At 42.6% G+C, this 21,065-nt stretch overlaps 1 protein-coding gene across 11 annotated transcripts in view; it reads right to left on the bottom strand.

The window, feature by feature from the left end:
* FSD2 (fibronectin type III and SPRY domain containing 2) overlaps positions 1-21,065 on the bottom strand; it is a 48,356-nt gene that overhangs the window by 25,915 nt on the left and 1,376 nt on the right. For 2 of the 11 annotated variants that reach the window (XM_044760673.2, XM_044760675.2), the window contains exons 2-4: positions 19,169-19,371; positions 18,021-18,219; positions 397-1,119 (exon numbers count right to left, since the gene is read on the bottom strand). In XM_044760673.2, coding sequence (XP_044616608.1) covers positions 397-1,044 — 648 coding nt within the window. In that variant the 5' untranslated portion in view covers positions 1,045-1,119; positions 18,021-18,219; positions 19,169-19,371. Of the gene's footprint in view, positions 1-396; positions 1,120-1,630; positions 1,776-17,795; positions 17,924-18,020; positions 18,220-19,168; positions 19,372-20,692; positions 20,991-21,065 lie in introns of those variants that run through there. The other 9 variants (XM_044760696.2, XM_014842639.3, XM_070494483.1 and 6 more) reach the window with 8 other exon arrangements.

Genomic DNA, 21,065 nt, shown 5'->3' with positions numbered 1-21,065 from the left:
CATGATTTCACTCATATGTGGAAGATAACAAACACATGGATAAAGAGAACAGATTACTGGTTACCAGAGGGGAAGGGGGTTGAGGGGTGGGCAAAAGGGGCAAAGGGGCACATATGCTTGGTAATGACAAAAATTAGACTACTGGTGGTGAGCATGATGAAGTCTATTCAGAAATTGATAAATAATAATGTACACCCGAAATTACACAGTCATAAACCATTATGATCTCAATAAAATTACAGGAGAAAAAAATGAAAAACAGAGGCTCACAAGATGTTAATGTTACATCTTTTCCCTCTCCCTTTTGTAGAAGGCATTTTAGATTTATTTCCTGCCTGCATACTTGAGATAGAAATGCAACATCAAGAGAAAGAAGAACCAAGGAGACCTATTTACCTTGGCGCTCTCCAGGGCTTTATTGAGTGGGGTCACCTCATGTTCTTTGTGTTCATCAAAAACCTTCTCCAATGCTCTTATTGGAGTTTTGCAAGTGACACAGAAGACGTCGGCAGCTTCTTCCTCGTCCTCCTCCTCTGGGATGACGTAGCATTCATACTCCTCACTGGCACGGCCGTGTGTGTACCTATAGGCTTCTCGCAAGTCCTGGCACTGGCCTGCTGAGCCCCACCCTCCGAAGCCCAGGTCCTGGGTCTCAGCTGCCTCTGCACTAAGTCTCCAGTCTCTCTGCTCCCTGGCTGGTTCTCTCCTTGTCATCCCATAAGGAGGATATTCTGAAACCTCTATTCTGGGCGTGGTTTCATCAACAAACTCATCCCCCAGTTCATGATCATCTTCAAGTCCGTATAAATGGACAAGTTCGTCCACTTCCTCTTCGAGGTCTCTTTGAGTTTTACCTTTCACTGCCCCTCTTGGCTCACTGGTTATTTCAGCTTGGACAACTTCTCTTCTCATCCGAGTGTTTTCTTCTGGGAAGATTTGCAGTCTGTCTTCAGAGTCATACAGATCCATGTGATAAAAGTGGAAGTTATGGGGGGCAGTAGACCTGTGCAGCCCGGGTGTCTCCCCCGCTTCCTCCTCCATCATAGGTCTGGAAGACCTGGGCAGCACCTGTGCACAAGAAGGAGCCTTCCTGGGCAGTTAGTAGTGGATATCCCAGGCCTAGAAGACAAAAAGAGGAAGGAAACTCCGTTTCTGAGACAGTCATTGCAGGAGAAAGTCATTAGATTGCGCTTTATCCATTCTTAACTTTTTAAAAGTGAGAAGCTCACTTGTGGTTCTCCTTTGAACTATCTGTAAAGAAAGGTTTGCTTTCTACAGGAGGATGGGCTTTCCAAGCTTAAAAGAGACAGAAGAAATTACAAAAGAAACACAAATAGATTTGACTAACAATCTACTCTTATACATGAAAAAAAAACCTCAAAAGGCAAAATAATGGGAAGTGTCTCAGGCAATTATTATTAAACAAATTGTATAAACTAATTTTAAAAATTAATCTCAATAGATTACCTACTGTGCAAGGACAATTCACAAAATAATTAGTTTTGTGCATAATATCATCTGTACAAAACATTTAGAGAACGGTCCATCCTTGAGAGTAACAGAGAACAAATAAATAAGATGTCATTTTGCCTTTCCAGTTAGCCACTACTTAAAAATAGAAAACTGATACCTAAGGCTGGGTGCGGGTGCAGTGAAGCGCATACTCTCATGGGCTGCTGGTTGGAATGTAAACTGGCCCCGCCTCTCTGGAGAGCAGACTTGGCAACATGGATCAGGAGCCTTAAAGCTGTGCACACTCTTTAATCTAGCTTTCCCTGAGGAAAAATGTCAAATACAGGGGAAACATTTTTTTCTATATAAAAATATCCACCATAAAATTTTTTAGAATAGCAAAAAAGCATTGGAAAAGGCCTGCTGCTTAGGGGAATGGTTAAGTAAAGTAGGATATTACACTCCGTAGAATATAATGCCGCCTTTAAAATGGTTAGGGAGAGCTAATGATAACTTGGAAAAAGATTCACAATCTGATGTTAAATAAACAGAATACTCATTATATATAGACTATGATAACCACTATTTTAGTGGAAGTACATAAAATCTAGAGAAAAATAGTAATAGTAGTAGTAAATGCAATGTTAGTAGTAGCTACTACTTATTGCGCACTTGCTGTGTGCTATGCAGTTCATGTACATTGTCTTGTCCTCATATCAACCCTAAATGGTAGGTGCTGCTGTTATCTCCATCTTACAGAGGAGGAAACTGTGACTCAGAGAGAGTATCTTGTGCGAGGTCACATAGTTAGTAAGTCACTGAACTGCGGTTTGAACCTTAGTCTGGGTGGTGGCCACAAGGATGTGGTGGCAGATATGCAACTACAGTGAGCGTGACTGACCAGGGGTTTCAGCTGCAGTCTGAAGCTCATCAAGATATTTGCATAGAGGACATTCTTCCCATGGGCATCTCCCATCCAGTGACAAAGTGTAGCAAGGATACTAAGGCAGATCCGTTTCTGGTTGACACAAAACCACTCTGATGGCAAATTTTGGCTGGAGCCTTGCCAAACCTTTCTTAGAGGGCATGGCAGTCTCGGACGCTTCCTGCAAACCTCTCCTCCTTTCCTCCTTCTCTTGGGGTCAGACTTGAATCACGACAAGACAGCTCTCAGCCTTTCCTATCTTGCTCCCTATTTTATCTCACACAGGCGTTTCCCCTAATGAAATTCTTGCACATTTCATCCCGTCTGGTGCCTGCTTCTTGCAGGACTTAAGTTTAACACAAACTGTTAGACTTCAAAGCCCCTGCTTTCTTCCTAGCACACGATTGTCATTGTGTTATATTAATTATTTTTTGTAATATTTTTACTGATACATAATTCACATACTGTACAATTCACCTGTTTAAAGTGTGTAATTCAATGGTTTCAGTATATTTGCATTTACGTGCAACAATCACCATAGTCAATTTTAGAACATTTTCACCATCTCAAAAGGAAACCCGACACTCTTTAGCTATCACTGCCTACAGTCCTTCATTTACACCAGCGCTAAGCAACCACTAATCGACTTTCTGTCTCTATTGCTTTTTTGTGTGGACATTTCATGCGAATGAAATCAAATCAAATATGTGTTCTTTTGTGACTGGCTTCTTTCTTAGCATGATGTTTTCAAGGTTCAGCCATGTTGTAGCATGTGTCAGCACTTCATCCCTTTGTAGAGTGGGATAATAGTTCATAGTATTGATACGTCATATGTTGTTTATCTATTCATCAGTTGATTTGCATTGTTTCTCATTTCATTTGGGTTGTTTTCATCTTTTGGCTATTATAAAGAACACTAGGTACTTATGAATAAATACCTAGGAGTGGGATTGCTAGGTCAAATGGTAACCCTATGTCTAACTTTCTGAGGAACTGCCAAACTGTTTTCCAAGGTCGTTGCCCCATTGTATATTCCTACCAGAAGTGTATGAAGGCTCTGATTTCTCCACATCCTTGTCAACACTTCTTATCATCTGACTTTTTGATTATAGTAATACTAGTGGATGTGAAATAGTATCTCACTGTGGTTTTGATTTGCATTTTTTTTCTTTCTTTTTTTTTGAGGAAGATTAGCCCTGAGCTAACATCTGCTGCCAATCCTCCTCTTTTTGCTGAGGAATACCGGCCCTGAGCTAACATCCGTGCCCATCTTCCTCTACTTTATACGTGGGACGCCTACCACAGCATGGCTTGCCAAGCAGTGCCATGTCCGCACCCGGGATCTGAACCCGCGAACCCCGGGCTGCCGAAGCGGAATGTGTGCACTTAACCACTGCGCCACTGGGTTGGCCCCTGCATCTTCTTGATGAATAACGATGTCAGGTTCTTTTCATGTATTTATTGGCCATTTGTATATCTTTTTAGAGAAATGTCTATTCAAACATTTGCTCATTTTTATATTGAGTTAATTGAAATTATCAGATAAATGATTTGCAAATATTTTCTTGCATTTTGTGGATTGTCTTTTCACATTCTTGATAGGTCTCTCTGAAGCATAAAAGTTTTTAATTTTGATAAAGTTTAATTTATCTATTTATTCTTTTGTTGCCTGTGCTTTTGGTATCATATCTAAAAATCTATTGCCAACCCTGAAGTTAAACCAAACTTGCCTTCCTAGAATGAATCCCACTTGGTTATAATGGATAATTTTTTAATATGTTATTGGATTCAGTTTGCTAGTATTTTGTTGAGGAATTTTTGCATTCATATTCCTAAGAGATATTGGCCTATAGTTTTCTTTTCTTGTGATGTCTTTGTCTGGTTTGGGTATCAGAGTAACACTGTCCTCATAGAATGAATTGGGAAGTGTCCCTTCTCTTCTATCTTTTGAAAGAGCTTATGAAAAATTGGTTAATTCTTTAAATGCTTGGTAGAACTCACCAGTGAAACCATCTGGTCCTGGGATTTTCTTTGTGGGTAGTTTTTTATTATTACTAATTCAATCTCTTTACTTATTACAGGCCTATTCAGATTATCTAATTCTTCCTGAGTCAGTTTTGGAAGTTTGTTTCTTTCTACGAGTTTGTCCATTTCATTTAAGTTGTCTAATTTATTGGAATACAGTTGTTCATAGTATTCCTTTTTAATCCTTTTTATTTCTGTAAGGTTGGTAATAGTTTGAATCTTTTCTCTTTCTTGGTCATCTAACTAAAGGTCTATCAATTTTGCTGATCACTTTAAAGAAGTAGCTTTGGGTTTCTTTGATTTGTCTCTATTGTTTTCCTATTCTCTTTTTCATTAATTTCTGCTCTAATCTTTATTATTTCCTCCCTTCTGCTTGCTTTGCTTAGTTTGCTCTTCTTTTTTCAGTGTCTTAAGGTAAAAGATTAGGTTATTGATTTAAGATTTCTTCTTTTCAAATATAGGCATTGACAGCAATAAATTTCCCTCTAAGCACTACTTTCACTGCATCCCACAGGTTTTGGTAAGCTTTATCTTCATTTTCATTCATCTCAAAGTATTTCCTAATTTCCCTTTTGATTTATTCTTTGGTCCATTGGTTATTTGGGAGTGTGTTGTTTAATTTTCACATATTTGTGAGTTTCCCAAATTTCTTTCTGATATTGATTTCTAATTGCATTCCTTTGTGGTTAAAGAACACATTTTGTATTATTTCTACCCTTTTAAATGTATCGAGGTTTGTTTCATGGCCTAGCATTTTCTCCATCCTGGGGAATGTTTCCTACGCCTTGAGAAGGATGTGCATTCTGCTGTTGTTGAATGGAGTGTTCTACAGATGTCTGTAAAGTGCAGTTGGTTTACAGCATTATTCGTCTTCTATTTCCTTGTCAATCTTCTTAGTGGTTCTATTCTTTGTTGAAAAATAGAGTATTGACGTCTCCAACTGTTATTGATGAGTTGTCTATTTCTCCCTTCATTTATGTCAGTTTTTGCTTCATGTATTTTGATGCTCTGTTGTTAGGTGCATATACATTTGTAACTGTTATATATTCCTCATGGATTCACCCTTTTATGATTATAAAATGTCCCTCTTCCTCTCTAATAACATTTTTTGTTTTAAAGTCTATTGTTTCTAATGTCAGTATAGCCACTCCAGCTTTCTCGCAATTGTTGTTTACATGATACATCTTTTCCCATCCTTTTTGTCTCATCTACTTATATCTTTGAACCTAAAGTGTGTCTCCTGTAGACTGCATATAGCTGGAAGTATTAATTATTCATTTTTATTATATATTAATTATGACAAACTTCCTAAGAATTTCTACATGACAATGCTGTGCCTTTTTCAGTGTAACAAAATGGCGTTTTCTATAAAATAACATACCTTATTCCCAAGAAAATTCCTCCTCAGAATCTGAAAATTAAAATTTCAATCCTCAACTTCCATGCAGGATAGTAAACCAGAGGTTAGGAAAGAAGATTGGCATCTACAATTCTGCCGAGAACTGAAGACGTAACATTGGAGGAAGACGGTTTATTACAAAGAAGTATTAAGCTGTGATGATAGAGTGACTATAAAATTAGGAAGAGAACTCTAAAAGATATCCTAAAGCTGAGGGAAGTTACTTAAGGAAGGATAAACTTGAAAGAAGGCTTAGATCTTGAAGAAGTTGTGGTTGTAACCTATTTCACGGCAAATAAATTCACTAACTAGTCCTGGCCAGAGCTGACACACAGTTGCTGGAAAAGCAAGAAAAACACACAAAGGCACAGGTGAGCTGAGACTGGCGGGCAGGTGAGCCGAGAGTTGGCAACGTTTGCTACAGGCATGAGTTTCATCGGGAGGATCAAGGGAAACGGTCACCACGTCTCATAAGAGGCCTTGTGCCAGAATCGCCCAGATGAACTGCTTTCAGATTCTTGACCTTCAGAAACCATGCAAGACAATAAAGATCTATTGTTTCAAGGCTCTAAGTTTTGGAATAATTTCTTATGCAGCAAAAGATCACTAAAAATGACCTTCTTGGGGCCGGCCCAGTGGTGCGGTGGTTGGTTAAGTTCACGTGTTCCACTCCAGTGGCCCTGAGTTTGCTGGTTCAGATCCCGGGTGTGGACCTAGGCACTGCTCATCAGGCCATGCTGTGGCAGGAATCCCACATATAAAGTAGAGGATGATGGGCACGATGTTAGCTCAGGGCCAGTCCTCCTCAGCAAAAAGAGGAGGATTGGCAGCAGATGTTAGCTCAGGGCTAACCTTCCTCAAAAAAAAAAAATGACCTTCTTTCCACCTGGCTATCCCCTCTTGCTACTATTCCTTCCACCTCCATTTTTCACATTCAGTCTCCTTCAAAGGGTAGCATTTACATCATTGGTCTTCAGACGACAGCATATGTACATAAAGACTTTCCAAGGGGTGCATGGGGATGGATAGCTTTAAGAGTATCAGTTTTCAGATGCTTAACATAATATTTAATCTTCCCCAGAGCTGCTCTGCCTGGAAACGAGCCAGCAGTTGAGGCTTCAAGTGGGGTCTCTTTTCAGAATAGCCCTTCTTCTCTTTATTACAGAAGTAAAACCGTGCCTCTCACTTGTCCCGAATATTACATTGCACTGTAAGATTTCACTGCCTTGGAATTCTAAAACCTCCTGTGGGCTAAAGGAAAGGACAAGTTGAAGTATTGGTATCAATGTTGAGAGAGTGAGTGACATTAATGAATGGGGAAGATACATTTTTTCTAGGTTGAGTGGTTTCCAATTCTTTGCTTTCAACAAAATTGAAGGAGGATCTAATCAAGTGTCAGCTGATATATGATTAAAAATGATTTTTCATGCTAGATCACTATATAATTTTTGGCAAGCGTTTCAGAAAGAGTTCAAAGAATTGATTGGCATTGTTATAATAAAGCAGCTTCCATTTCCATCTGCGTATGTAGGTGAGCGAGGTTGCTCGGGGTTCATCTACAAAATGAAAGATGGGAAGACAATTGACACCGATTCCTGCTGCATTCTGGAATATGTCATTTTCACCCATGGATACCAGGTTTAACTTCTAACAATAAAAAAAAGCCCCATTCACATCATCAATAGACGCATTTCCATTTTACTTTTTTTTTTGCTTTATAATTATTTGTCAATTGTAATGTATTTATGTTGTTTTCCTTACATGTGACTAAACATTGCATTCATAAATTAGTTCAGAATAAAAAGGAAGTTATTATCTAGAGACTTATGGTTCCAGGAAAATTTTTAAAAAATTAAATCTCATGTCATATATATTTATTTTTTGTAGAGAAGTATCATAAATGACCAATAAAAGACTTGCCAAGCATAGAGAAACAATACATTAGTACAAAACTCTTCTGAAAAGTGAAATGGAAATACAAGCTCAAAGAGAAAAAGGAGCAATGTAAAATTTCTAATGTTACAGAAGAGTTAGTTCTTCCATTTTTTAAGATAGTTGAAAAAGGCATCAAATTGCTACAGTATTTAAGAGTCCACTGAATAAATCTGAAAAAAGTTATGGAACAGTTTTCTTTGAAAATGTGAATATTTATAATATGCCAGAAAGTGTATCTTTTGCAATTATTTACACTTTTTAAAGTAATACTTTATTAAGAGGTAATTTACATACCATAAAGTTCACCCTTTTAAAGTGTACAATTTAGTGTTTTCAGTAAACTCAGACTTGTGCATCCATCACTGCTATCTAATTCCAGAACAGTTTTATCATCCCAAAAAGAAACCCCACCCCTATTAGCAGTCACTCCCTATTACCCACTCCCCCAGACCACGGATGACCACTTTCTCTTGAATTTGCCTATCCTGGATGTTTCATATAAATGCAATCATTCAATATGTGATCTCTGGTATTTGGCTTTTTTCACTAAGCATAATGTTTTCAAGGTTCATCCAAGTTGAAGAATGTATCCTTTTCATAGCTGAATAATATTCCAATGTAGGTTAATACTCTATTTTGTTTATCTATTCATTAGTTGATGGATACCTGGGTTGTTTCCACTTTCTGGCTATTATGAATTATGCTGCTACAAATATTCATGTACAAGTTTTTTTTGTGGACATGTTTTCATTTCTCTTAAGCATATCCTGAGGAGTGGAATTGCTGGGTCATACAGTAACTCTATGTTTAACCTATTGAGGGACCGCCAAACTGTTTTCCAAAGTGGCTGCACCATTTTGTATTACCACCAGCAGTGTATGAGGGTTCCAGTTTCTCTATGGCTTGTCAACACTTGTTATTGTCCATCTTTTTATTTTTTCAATTTTTTTTCCTTTGAGGAAGATTAGCCCTGAGCTAACATCTGCTGCCAATCCTCCTCTTTTTGCAGAGGAAGACTGGCCTTGAGCTCACATCCATGCCCATCTTCCTCTACTTTATATGTGGGACGCCTTCCACAGCATGGCTGGCCAAGTAGTGCCATGTCCGCAGCTGGGATCCGAACCGGCGAATCACAGGCTGCTGAAGCAGAACATGTGCACTTAACCACTGTGCAACCGGGCCGGCCCCTTATTGTCCATCTTTTTGAGTACAGCCATCTGAGTGGATGTGAAGTGGTATCTCATTGTGGTTTTGATTTGCATTTCCCAGGTGGCTAATGATATAGGGCATCTTTTCATGCATTTATTGACATTTGTCTGTCTTCTTTGGAGAAATGTCTATTCAAACGTTTTGTCTATTGGGGTGTTAATTTTATGTGTCAACTTGGCCGGGTCAAGGTGTCCAGATATTTGGTTAAACATGATTCCAGAGGTGTCTGTGAGGGTATTTTTTAGATGAGATTGACATTTAAATTGGTGGACTTTGAGTAAAGCAGATGGCCCTCTATAATTTGAGTGGGCCTCATCTAATCAGTTGAAGAGCTTAAAAGAACAAAGGCTGACCTCCCCCAAGCAAGAAGGAATTCTGCCAGAAGATGGTCTTCAAATTTGAACCAGAACATTGGCTCCTCCCTGGGTCTCCAGCCTGCCAGCCTACCCTGCAGATTTTGGACTTGCCAGCCTCCATAATCACATGAGCCAATTCCTTAAAACACATCTCACTTTCATTATACGCACACACACACATATCCTATTGGGTTCTGTTTCTCTGGAGAAACTTGACTAATATGCTCTTTTTAAAAAAAATTTTTTTTGAGGAAGATTAGCCCTGAGCTAACATCTGCTGCCAATCCTCCTCTTTTTGCTGAGGAAGACTGGCCCTGAGCTAACATCTGTGCCCATCTTCCTCTACTTTATATGTGGGACGCCTACCACAGGATGGCTTTCTGAGCAGTGCCATGTCTGCACCCGGGATCCGAACTGGTGAACCCCGGGCCGCCAAAGCGGAACGTGTGCACTTAACTGCTGTGCCACTGGGTCAGCCCCTAATATGCTCATTTTTAAATTGGAGTATTTGTCTATTTATTGTTGAGTTGTAAGAGTTCTTCACAAATTCTGGATGCAAGTCCTTTACTGGGTGCATGATTTGCAAATATTTCCTCCGATTCTGTACGTCATCTTTTCACTTTCTTGATGGTGTCCTTTGAAGCACAAAGGTTTTTAATTTTGATGCAATCCAATTTATCTATTTTTTCTTTCTAGCTTGTGTTTCTCGTATATCTGAGAAACCATTGTCTAATCCAAGGTTATTTAAACTTTTGATAAAAATTTGTAGGGAACATAAATGTTGTAAGATGTTTCACAAGCAAAAAAATCTGAAGGCTATTGATCCACATGCAAAAAAGGATGACCTTTTTTGTTTAGAGAAGCAGTAGTTTTTTCATTTAACTGCACATGTCACAAACAAGTACAGTTGATTTCCAAATATTGGCCTACATTTCTATCCACTGGAATGGTTGTACCATTGTAATTAACCTGCACAGGTACTTTACCAACAACATTAAGTACATAATTCAATGCAATTTTCAGTAAACTTCTCGAGTTGTGTAACCATGACCACAATCTGTTCCCAAGGCCCCCTTTTAAAAAAAATTATGGTAAAGCTAATGCCTGTTCAAAAAAACCAATATTACTAAACTATTGCAAGATGATACATATGCAATAAGGTTTTGAGGGCAATAACAAAAGCAAAAAAAAAAATTTTAAGATACAGTTTAGCACTTTTTCCCCCAGCCATAACTTTTATGATCCAAACAGCTTCCCTTAACTTCCACTTGTGGGAGCAAAACCAGCAGCCAGCTGTTTGTCTCTGCTTGTCCTGCAGTTGTACACAGAAGTCAAGTGCAGTGGTTTCCCCTATCATCTTTCTGCAGTGAGGGACTTTGTGACCTCTGCTGATAGACTCTTAATAATCATTCCAAAGCTATAAAAAAAAATTCATTTTTCTTTCCACTACTTCTACTTCTGATTGCCTTTTTTAACATAACATTTTCTGATGGCCTAATTGGGAAGTCCGTGGACGCTGTCCCGTGCTCTTGACTGCTCTGGGCCTTTCGATCCTGTTGAACGTCGCGTCCCCCACCCACAGCTCAGCTGCGATCTCCTCCTGAAATCTTTGCTGAGTCCCTCGCCCTGGCTGCTCCTCACACGCTAGCTCTGTCCATCCTACTTCCTCTCCTCAGTGTCCACCTGCTCCAGGTGATCTTGTCCACTCTCACAGCTTCTATGGCCCCCTCTCTGCCACTGGCTCCGAATCCCTGTCTCTGGCCCCAACTCCGCTCCAAGCAGGAGGAGAGGTTTAGAGGGACAGCTGCCTTCTGGAGCATCCCCGGGTCAGTCACCTTAGTCTCAACGCTGCCAGATGGAGCTCATCGCCTCTCTTTCTCTCCCCCTTGCTGTGTGGTGTGACATCCGCCCAGTCTGCCAAGCTATAAGCCTGCGATTATCTCCACAGAACACACTGGAAGATTCCTGGAGGCCCAGATGGCTTTAAAGACTTCCAGAGAAGCCCCTTTCTCCAGCCTCTCGGCACTCTGGCCTTTAATGCCTGTGACATCCTGACCTGATTGTCTGAGTCGCAATCCCCTCCCTGGATAGTCCTGCTATACCTGTTCCTCAGCCTCTCTGTGCAGAGACCAAGGATCACTCAGCTTTTCTACTTATACCCTCAGGGAAAGAACTTGGCCCTGTGTCCTAGGCTGGTCAGAGACGACACTTTGCCCTAGTGGCCCAGACCTCCCTCTTGCCTCCTGGAGACAGCCGGCCAGGCTCCTCTTGCTGCCTGCCCCCTGTCCTCTGCGTTCTGTCCTGTGGGCTGTAGAGAAAGGCTAAGGGCAGTGATGAGGACAGCAGAGGACTGATCTCATGCCATATCTGGCCCTATTTTAGGAAGGTTTGACCCAAAATACTAGGTTCTGGATCCCAGTGATGGAGACCCGCCCTGCTCTTAACTCGGAGGGCTACCTGTCTTCATCTGGGCCTCTGCACCAAATATTACTTTAATTGTGGCTATAACCCTCCTTGGAAGTCCTCACACTGCCCTCCCTTGGTGGGCTCTCCCAGGCTCCTGCTGACGGCAAGACAAAAACACAAGAGGCGCCTGGCCTTCTCTGACTATGGCGGGGACAACAGGCATGTGACTACACAGACTCTGCCCTGGTGAACCCCTGGGGATCTTATCTCTTTCCTCCTTCACTCTGAAGTTCCCACAGGATGCTGTTTTTCCATTTCCTCTGTGAGCACCACATAGAGGGGTGGCCTTCCAGCAGCCATTAAGGGACAAAGACACTGTTATCCTAACCCCATGCCATGCATACAACTGGTTTCTGGGGTCTGGATCCCCATAAGGAAACTTTACTCCTGAGACTCCCAGACGTGGGTGCATCACACTTGAGATCAGAAAAGCTTCAGTCCCATTCTCTAATGCTCCTAAACTCTTCACACAGAAGAGAAAGGTAAACATCGCTTCAGTAATGTCTGATGAGGCTGAGTGCCACGACCATGCAGGATTGATGCACAAGGTACTAGCTTCACCATATCCTGGACAACCAGCAGGCCCAGTGGGACCTGGTCCGCCCCAGGGTTGGGGGAAGGGATGAATAAAAGTAGCTTTCAGAGGTAGCATCTAAAGCAAGTGGCTCTGGGGCCAGTGCTTTACCTCTGAACATCCATGACTTACGAAGATCCTAGAGCCTGGATGTTCTTTTGGGTTATTTGTAAGAACCCCGCCCACCATTAGACTCTGGCTGGGGCGGTCCTGGCTTGTCCTCACCAACACAGCCTGTTTTAGAGATGCAGAAGAGTGGCTTCAAGTGAAGTTGGCCACACCTTCTCTTCACAATGGTTCTGCATCCCAGAAAAACTAGTGCTAAGCTGGACTGAGAAGCCCCTCCCCGCAGATACACACACACACACACACACACACACACACGGTCCCAAAGGACTGCTAGCTCTTCCTGGTATCGTGTGCATTGCCCCTATGTTAGCCTCTGTCTTCCTTCAATGGTTCCCAAGGCCAAAGAAGCCTTCCAGCTATGGAAGCACCACCTTGCCTTCTCCCCCATTACGATCCATCCTAGGTCCCCACATCCTTTATTGCAGCAGCTGATTCTCAACAAAGCAATCAGAGCAGAGCCTTCCCATCCTCAGAGGCTCTGAATGTTGCCTTCACTCTCCTATATGTCTGATCGCCTAGTTACTCAGAATTACCCCACTGGGGGAAAGGACAGTCTTTTCAGCAAATGGTGGGGAAACTGGATAATCACATGCAAAATGATGAAATTGGACCCTATCTTACACCATACACAAAAATTAATTCAAAATGGATTAAAGACATAAATGTAAGACCTGAAACTTTAAAACTCCTAGAAGAAAACATAGGGGAAAAGCTTCATGACATTGGTCTTGGCAATGATTTTTTGGATATGACACCAAAAGCACAAGCAACAAAAGCAAAAATAAACAAATGGGACTACATCAAACTAAAAAGCTTCTCTACAGCCAAAGAAACAATCAACAAAATGAAAAGATAACCTATGGAATGGGAGAAAATATTGACAAACTATCTATATGATAATGGGCTAATAACCAAGATATATAAGGAACTCCGACAACACAATAGCAAAAAACCAAATAATCCAATTAAAAAATTGGACCTGAATAGACATTTTTCCAAAGAAGATATACAATAGGCCAATGGGTACATGAAAAGATGCTCAAAATAACTAATCATCAGGGAAATGCAAATCAAAACCACAATGAAATATCACCTCACAACTGTTACAACAGCTTCTATCAAAAAGACAAGAGATAACAAGTGTTGGTGAGGCTGTGGAGAAAAGGGAACCTTTGTTCACTGTTAGTGAGAATGTAAATTGGTGCAGCCATTATGGAAAACAGTTTGGAGGTTCCTCAAAAAATTACAAATAGAACTACCATATGATGCGGCCATCTCACCTCTGGGTATTTATCTGAAGGAAATGAAAACAGTATCCTGAAGACACATCTGTACTCCCGTGTTCATTGCAGCATTATTCACAACAGCCAAGACACGGAAACACAGAAGTGTCCATCAACACATGAATCGATAAAGAAAATGTGTACATATACACATACACAATGGAATATTATTCAGCCATAAAAAAGAAGGAAATCCTGACATTTGCAACAACGTGGATGGACATTGAAGGCACTATGAAAAGTGAAATAAGTCAGACAGAGAAAAACAAATACTGTATGATCTCACTTATATGTAGGATCCAAAAAGCAAAACTCATAGAAACAGAGAGTAGAATGGTGGTTGACAGGGGCTGGGGGGTGGAGAAAATGGGGAGATACTGGTCCAAGGGTACAAACTTCCAGTTATAAGATGAAGAAGTTCTGGAGATCTAATGCACAGCATGGTGACTACAGTTAATAATACTGTACTGTATACTTGACAGTTACTAAGAGAGTAGATCTTAAAGGTTCTCACCACACACACATTAAAAAAAGGTAATTCTGTGAGTTGACAGAGGTGGTAATCATCCTTATTGTGGGAGCTATTTTGCAATAAATCTGTGTATCAAATCATCACATTGTATACCTTACACTTACACAATTATGTCAATTATATCTTAATAAAACTTGATAAAAACAATAACCCCATTGTATAGAAATAATGTCTTACCATTAACACTTGCTCTGAGCTCTGGCACGGCCTCACGGAAGAGGGGGAGGAGGGGAATGAGGCGGAGAGCAATTAGATCCGGAAATAGGAGCTGAGAGGATGAAAGGGTCATTCTTCCCTCCAGGGGCCTCTCATGAGCCAACAACAGCAGCCTGTCTCTGAGCTTAGGAGCGTTCCCCATCTTCACTCCACCTGGGCTCCTGGCTGCTGCCTCTGCCTCAGGGGCACTCTAGGTCCTACCTGGTCATGCCGGAGTATCCTGGGCCCAGCACGCTGTGGGGCAACATTAGTGACCTGGGAAGTCTGAACCCACCCAGAGATTGTGTGGGGAAGCCCAAGGTCCTTCTGGGACTCCCGCTGGTGCCATCACATGGGTGGGCTGTGGCACTGAGCACATTCACTGCCCCAGCACTGACTGTTCATGGGGCCGGAGAGGCGTGGATTTAAGAAAACAGAACTGTGTTACGTGCTGGGCTATAGTGAATGAGACACAATTCCTGGTATAAAAGAGGCGCCAGACAAGTGAATAAGTAATGACCCATCTGGGCTGGTGCCAAGCTCCTCAGAGACACTACTTCCCTCTGTCCTGGGACCCCAGGACATGCTCCCTCTTCAAGCACAGGCTCTGGTCACACAGACCAAAATCACACTGTTTCCCTCTGTGGCCCCGAGTGTCACCCTGTACGCAGAAATCTCCCTTGAAACCATCTTGTCTCTATGGTCTGCTGGCTGTGCGCCCCACGGCTCTCCCCACGAGCATCCTTGTCTGGTCCAGAACAGCATCATGATGCCTTGCTCAGTAGAAGTGACAAGTCTGCATGTCCTGTATTCTGGGCAAGTCTCAACTCCCCTGGGCATCAGGCACCCCTCATGTCCTAGCTCCACCTCCCCAAATCGCCTCACTGTCTCCAGTGGACACGGCGGTTCCTTCTGACCACTCTCAGGGTTCTCGCATTAAGTCCCACGTGAGGCCCCGGCTCAGGCTGTTCTTCCCGCTGAGGGCTGCCCCCCTTCCCCATCCCACCACTGCCCCTTAAGCTCCTACCCATGCACCAAGGCCAGAGCCTGTCACATCCTCATGAGGGCCACTGCATTCCTAAAACCCACTAACAATAGCATGACACCCTTAGCACCCAAACCAGAGACCAGGAGCTCATCCTTGACATCACCCAATCTAATTAACGCCCAGTTAATGCTGACTCTGGTTCCTCTCCTCAGCCTAGAGACAACATCCCTCTACCTGCTCCCCTCACCCCTTCGTAAGGCCGCTACCCTCTGGATTCAGAAAGTCCCGTGTTTGCACTCTGTCTCTGCTACTTCCTAGCAGTGTAGCCTTGAGAAAATCATCTCTCCGGGCCTTATTTTCAGGAGTCCAAGAAGTGGGCTTGTTAATAGTTTCTACCTCATACAGTTGGCATTTAAAAAAAATTTTTTTTTTTTAAGATTGGCACCTGAGCTAACATCTGTTGACAATTTTCTTTCTTCTTCTTCTTCTCCCCAAAGCCCCCCAGTACATAGTTGTATATTCTAGTTGTGGGTCCTTCTGGCTCTGCTATGTGGGACGCCACCTCAACACAGCCTGATGAGTGATGCCGTGTCCGTGCCCAGGATCCAAACCAGTGAACCCTGGGCCGCTGAAGCAGAGCACGTGAACTTAACTGCTCGGCCACAGGACTGGACCCACAGTTGGCATATAGATGAAATAACAATGTATGTAAAATGCTTAGCATAGTACATGGCTTGAAGTAAGTCCTTAATAAATGTTAGCTGCTGTCATTATTGTTGTTGTTGTTACTATTATTATTATTTGGACCTCGGCCCCTCCTACCTGAGCTAGGATAGAAGTCTCTCACCTGGTCACTCTTGGAGGGTGAGGACCAGGGTCAGAGGGTGAAAACTCACAGTGGCCCCTGTGGGATCACTCTGTCCCTTGTAAACAGCAGACGGTGGGAGAAGGCACCAAAGCAGAGCAGCCCCCTATCCAGGCTCAGACACTGGCTATGGGGTCACCCTCCTGACAGCACAAGCTTCCAAGGGCCTAGGCAGAGATGTGGATTCTAGTGATGGAGGGTCCCTTGGAGAGCAGCTAACTCAATTTCCCGAGTTTAGGACGGCAAAACTGGATTTCTGTGAGGATAAAGGCCTTGCTGCGGCCAATTCCATTTAACGACGACTGATCCGGGGCTGTTCTGCATCCAGCCCTGAAGCTGGGGTCTGGACACAGAACCAGCCAGGTGAAGCATGGGATTGGGACCCAGTTTTCCACTAAACCACATCACCTACAGACCGAGGAGCGGCCTGCTAAAAATAACACTTCCATTTCTATGTACTACCAAAAGGGAGAAAACCAGAATTCTGTATTACCAATAAATCATCGTGCGAAATTCTTTCAACCAGGAGCCGGAATGTGAAACACTGAATTGAACTGTTACACAAGGAAGAAGACGGAAAACACTGAGCACAAATGCTACAAAGAACAAATCGTCCAGGCCAGCATTCGCCCTCTGAACACACAAACACAAACGGGTCTGCGCGCTTGGCATCAAAGTAGGAAGTTTGCAGCACGACTCCAGAGTTGACATTTTCCCCTCAATGCCCAGATTCTTTCACTTTCCTAAGAAAGTATCTGGAATTTGGGAAGAAAAGAACATTAACAATAAATTGCCATTTTATAAATGATGAAACTGAGGCTTAGAGAAATAAAGGAATAAATCACAGTCTATAAAGAATATATTAGCTAGAAAGCTTCTACTCTAGGCCATAGGGCTGCAGTTTAAAAAAAAAAAAAGACTTTGGCTTAAGTCTTATATGGGAGGTGTGTCCCTGTGCTTTAAAGAGAAAAGTCTCCAAAAAAGTGTTCTTTAACTTTTTATGGATGATGGGTGCCTCTGAGAATCTATTGAAAGCTGTAAACTGTCTCTCTCAAAGTAGGCCCATAAGGACACAAACATAATTCTGCATATAATTTTAGGAGTAGTCCCCAGCAACTCCTGAGCCACAACTAAAGAAACTTGCTTTAAAGGGTTAGCTGTACAGTTATGCTAAATGGTTCAAATCAGCTTTACAGGCACAGTGCAAACCTCTGACCCCTCTCTCTTGGAGGAGGGGGTATGCCAAATGCGTGAAAGATGATTACAACGCTGTTTCTCAGCGTTTGAATCAAAGCATGAAATTACGATTTGTCAGCACGCGCATGCAGATAAAACAAAAGGTATTTATCAACCCGATACCATAGCCAGATGATATCAACATTTAGGGTTGCAAACTGTTCTAGCAAATGGGCCCCTACACTAAAAATACTCTGAAGACACATGGCAGGAATCGCCAGCCTACCTCTGTCTGCATCTGAGGCTGTCACACAGCTTTCAGTGAGGGTGAATCCTTGCTACAAGGAGGCACAGAAAATATTCACCCTGTTTACTGTAATCTACCCACCTGCAATTTAAGATCTCTCTTGACACCTAAAGGAAAGATAGTGCGTTAACATTTTGGCATTAAGTTACTGCCTTTCTAACAATACAACTTGTATTAGAAGAATATGACTATCCCCAAACTTGCCTGCCAATTTAAGGGTCCATAAATTCTTCTTTTAACTCTGAGGCCCTGGATACCTGCTAGAAAACTGCGTCCGAGTGAGTTCGGCAGGCTTTCCCTCCTCACGGTGACCTCTGTGCGTCCAGCAGCTGCCCTGGCCTGTGTCACACCAGAGTTCTGCGAGTGGGGCAGCAAAGGCGACCGTAACGGGAGAATGCTCTGGCTGCAAATAGCAACAGGCCTGCCGTGAGTGGAGGCCCAAATATAGACCTGCCCAGGCCGTCTTGCCACTTCTTACTGCTCAAGTGTCACTAGGAGAGGTCACATGCTGTGCCCTGAGTTTCTCCATTTACTGTGAGGATTTGAGTCCTGTGAGTCCACTGGGGAACTCAGATGGCCAGTCAGGTGTAGAGGGCTGGGGGCTGTCACAGCAAGGGCAGGAGGGCTGCTGTGGCCACACAGAGGAGGAAGACCTCCAAGAGCCCTCGTGCTGTGCACCTGCCACCCGGGCTGAGGGTCTTTTCCCGAAGTGTTTTGAAGAAGCACAACTCTGCATGTAATCAAATGCAACTTAATTTTTTTTTCTCCCACCATTCCTTCAACATTTACTCAGGGTGGGAATTATACGCCTCTAGATAAAAATCTAGCAGACCCATGACTCTCTGCTCCCTCTGAGGTAACAGAGTCCTGGGGTCACTTGAAGGCATAGCCTGCATTTAGTAATTGAATGTACAGTCCGATATACTAATTAAAAAGCCAAACTGAGTGTAGCCAGCATCAGGATCTTCCCTCCTCCCCATCTTGGGCCTGTTTAGCGGAAGTCTACCCTGGGAAAGGAGGAACGAGGTCGGCTTCTTCTCCCTGCACCTCTTCCCTGAGCTGCTGGTTTGGAGGCCAGGGCAGGAGGCACTAAGGTGATAAGACAACTCCTATTTGAGTTGATGTCGCAGTGGGTCCTAGCTTCAGGCTCTCTGGGGCCAGCAGATGCTTAGAGCTCTCTCTCTCTCTCTCTCAGAGCTTTTGTACACCTCTAGAGTTTCCCATTTTGGAGATCTTGCCCCTGAAGGTCCCACAACCAGGCTGAGAACCCCTCTATTCCAGGGTGTCCCTTGCATTCCTCCTCCAGGCCCTGGTGGGCCACCTCCAAGAGCTCTCAGATGGGGTCTCCTCACCCATGCAGCTGGCTCTCTCAGGCAGGATCCAGGTGATTCCTTGCTGGCTCTGTCTTCTTGCTGGCCCACATCTGGATCTTAGAATGTAGGCCCCATCCTTGGTCCCAGCAAACTCTGGGATGCAGACGACCCCAACGCAGGCATCTCCCCTGCTCTGCCACCAAAGCAGCCAGTCCTCTCACCTCGGGCCACCATTGAGCAACCTGCAGGAAACAGAACAAGCTCTCTGAATGGTCCCTTTGAAGACTTGCTCATTGGGCTTGCGTGTAGAGAAGGTGGGACTTCCAACCCTCGCCCGGCCCAATACAGCTCTCTCCAGAGAAATCACTCCCCCAGTCTTCCTCCAAACACCCTCTTTTCTTCACTCTGATCCATTTTTATTTTCACCAGTCAGCTGAGAGCATGAATTGGGTTCTGGACCATTTCCTTTAAAGGTCTACATACAGTGATTTAATCTCAGAATTTTACATCTATTGCTTTTTTAAGCCTCAATCAAAATTTCATTTTTAAAATACCATTACTGCCATGCGTCTATAAAGTAAAAATATTGGAAGCAAAATAAAACATCAAAAGCAAAAACATTGAAAGAAAAAATTATGCAAGGATATAGTAGGTACAAGAATGTTTACCACAGCATTGTCTATATTGGCAGAAAACTGAAATTTATCAACACTTGTCAATATGGAATTTGTTAAATCATAATACAGTCAACTCAATATTGGCAAGTATGAAAAATAATGATGTAGATGCCTATTTTTTTAATGTGGAAAATGCCCACAATATATTTCTAAGTAGAAAAGGAGTATGAAAAATATCACTACAGTATAATCATATATTTATATTATATACATATATATACACACACCCTTATAAAATGAGTGCAGAGTTTATCTCCTTTGAGTTCTTTTACTTTTTCTTTATATCTTTGATAGTGTCTATTTTTATAATACTTATATATACCTTTTATTAATTAAAAATTTTTTTTTATTGTAAAACAATATGTGGTGTTTGGCTTAGAAAAAAGCAAATACAACAAAAGAACCATAAAGTGACAGTCATGCTTCCTGGTAACAACAATTATTAGGTTTGGTGTGTATTTTTCCATATTTTTTTCCTAAGACTATACAAACTTACCCCCCTCTCACACACACAAAGTACAAATTACTTTTGTAATTAGAAAGCCTGTTTGGTTTCATTTTGAAAAAGCAAATAAATTAGAAAACCTACTAGAAAGGATAAAATAGTATAAAACAAATACAATAAAAAGACACACTGTAAAGAATCCACAAAAAGATATTAAAGAATTATAAGTGACTTACATTAGCTAAAATAATATGAGAAAAATAAATGACTTCAGCTAAAACGCCCTTTCTCCAAGAGGACTGGGTGTCAGCCAGCCCGGCACTTCTGAGTCGGTGGCCACAAAGCCCCACACACAGGCATTGGGGACGGGGACCTTCAGACAGAGGCAACTTCAGACCTTCAAGCTGCGGTCCACAGAGGGCCCTAGAGGCTTGCGCTCACCTTGGGGTGGGGTGGGGGGCAGGATGCCCTAACCGTAGCTTCAGCCTGGTCCTGTTTTTGTTGTTTTTACTTGGGCATAACGGCAAGTGCAAATCAGATTCCAGGTTTTCCCAGCTCAAAACCTTCAAAAGTTCTTTCTCTGGTTCCTGAATCGAGACGTCCCAAGCCTTCTCTCGGTGAAGGGCTCTTCCGCCCCCGCCTCCCCTCACCCCAGTCCCCGTCTCAGTGCGCTCAAGGGATGGGAGCAGACAGGTGCTGTGTTTCTCGGTCTACCCTGTACCTTTCCTGGGCAGAGACCAGGGCTGTGTTGTTCCCTGTGGCATAAACAGGTCCAGCTCCACCCCACTCTCCATCCTCCCACGCAAGCTACATT

The sequence above is a fragment of the Equus asinus genome, chromosome 2 (genome assembly GCF_041296235.1).
Source record: "Equus asinus isolate D_3611 breed Donkey chromosome 2, EquAss-T2T_v2, whole genome shotgun sequence".
Taxonomy (NCBI): Eukaryota; Metazoa; Chordata; class Mammalia; order Perissodactyla; family Equidae; genus Equus; species Equus asinus.
This window is presented reverse-complemented; position numbering and strand designations above follow the sequence as displayed.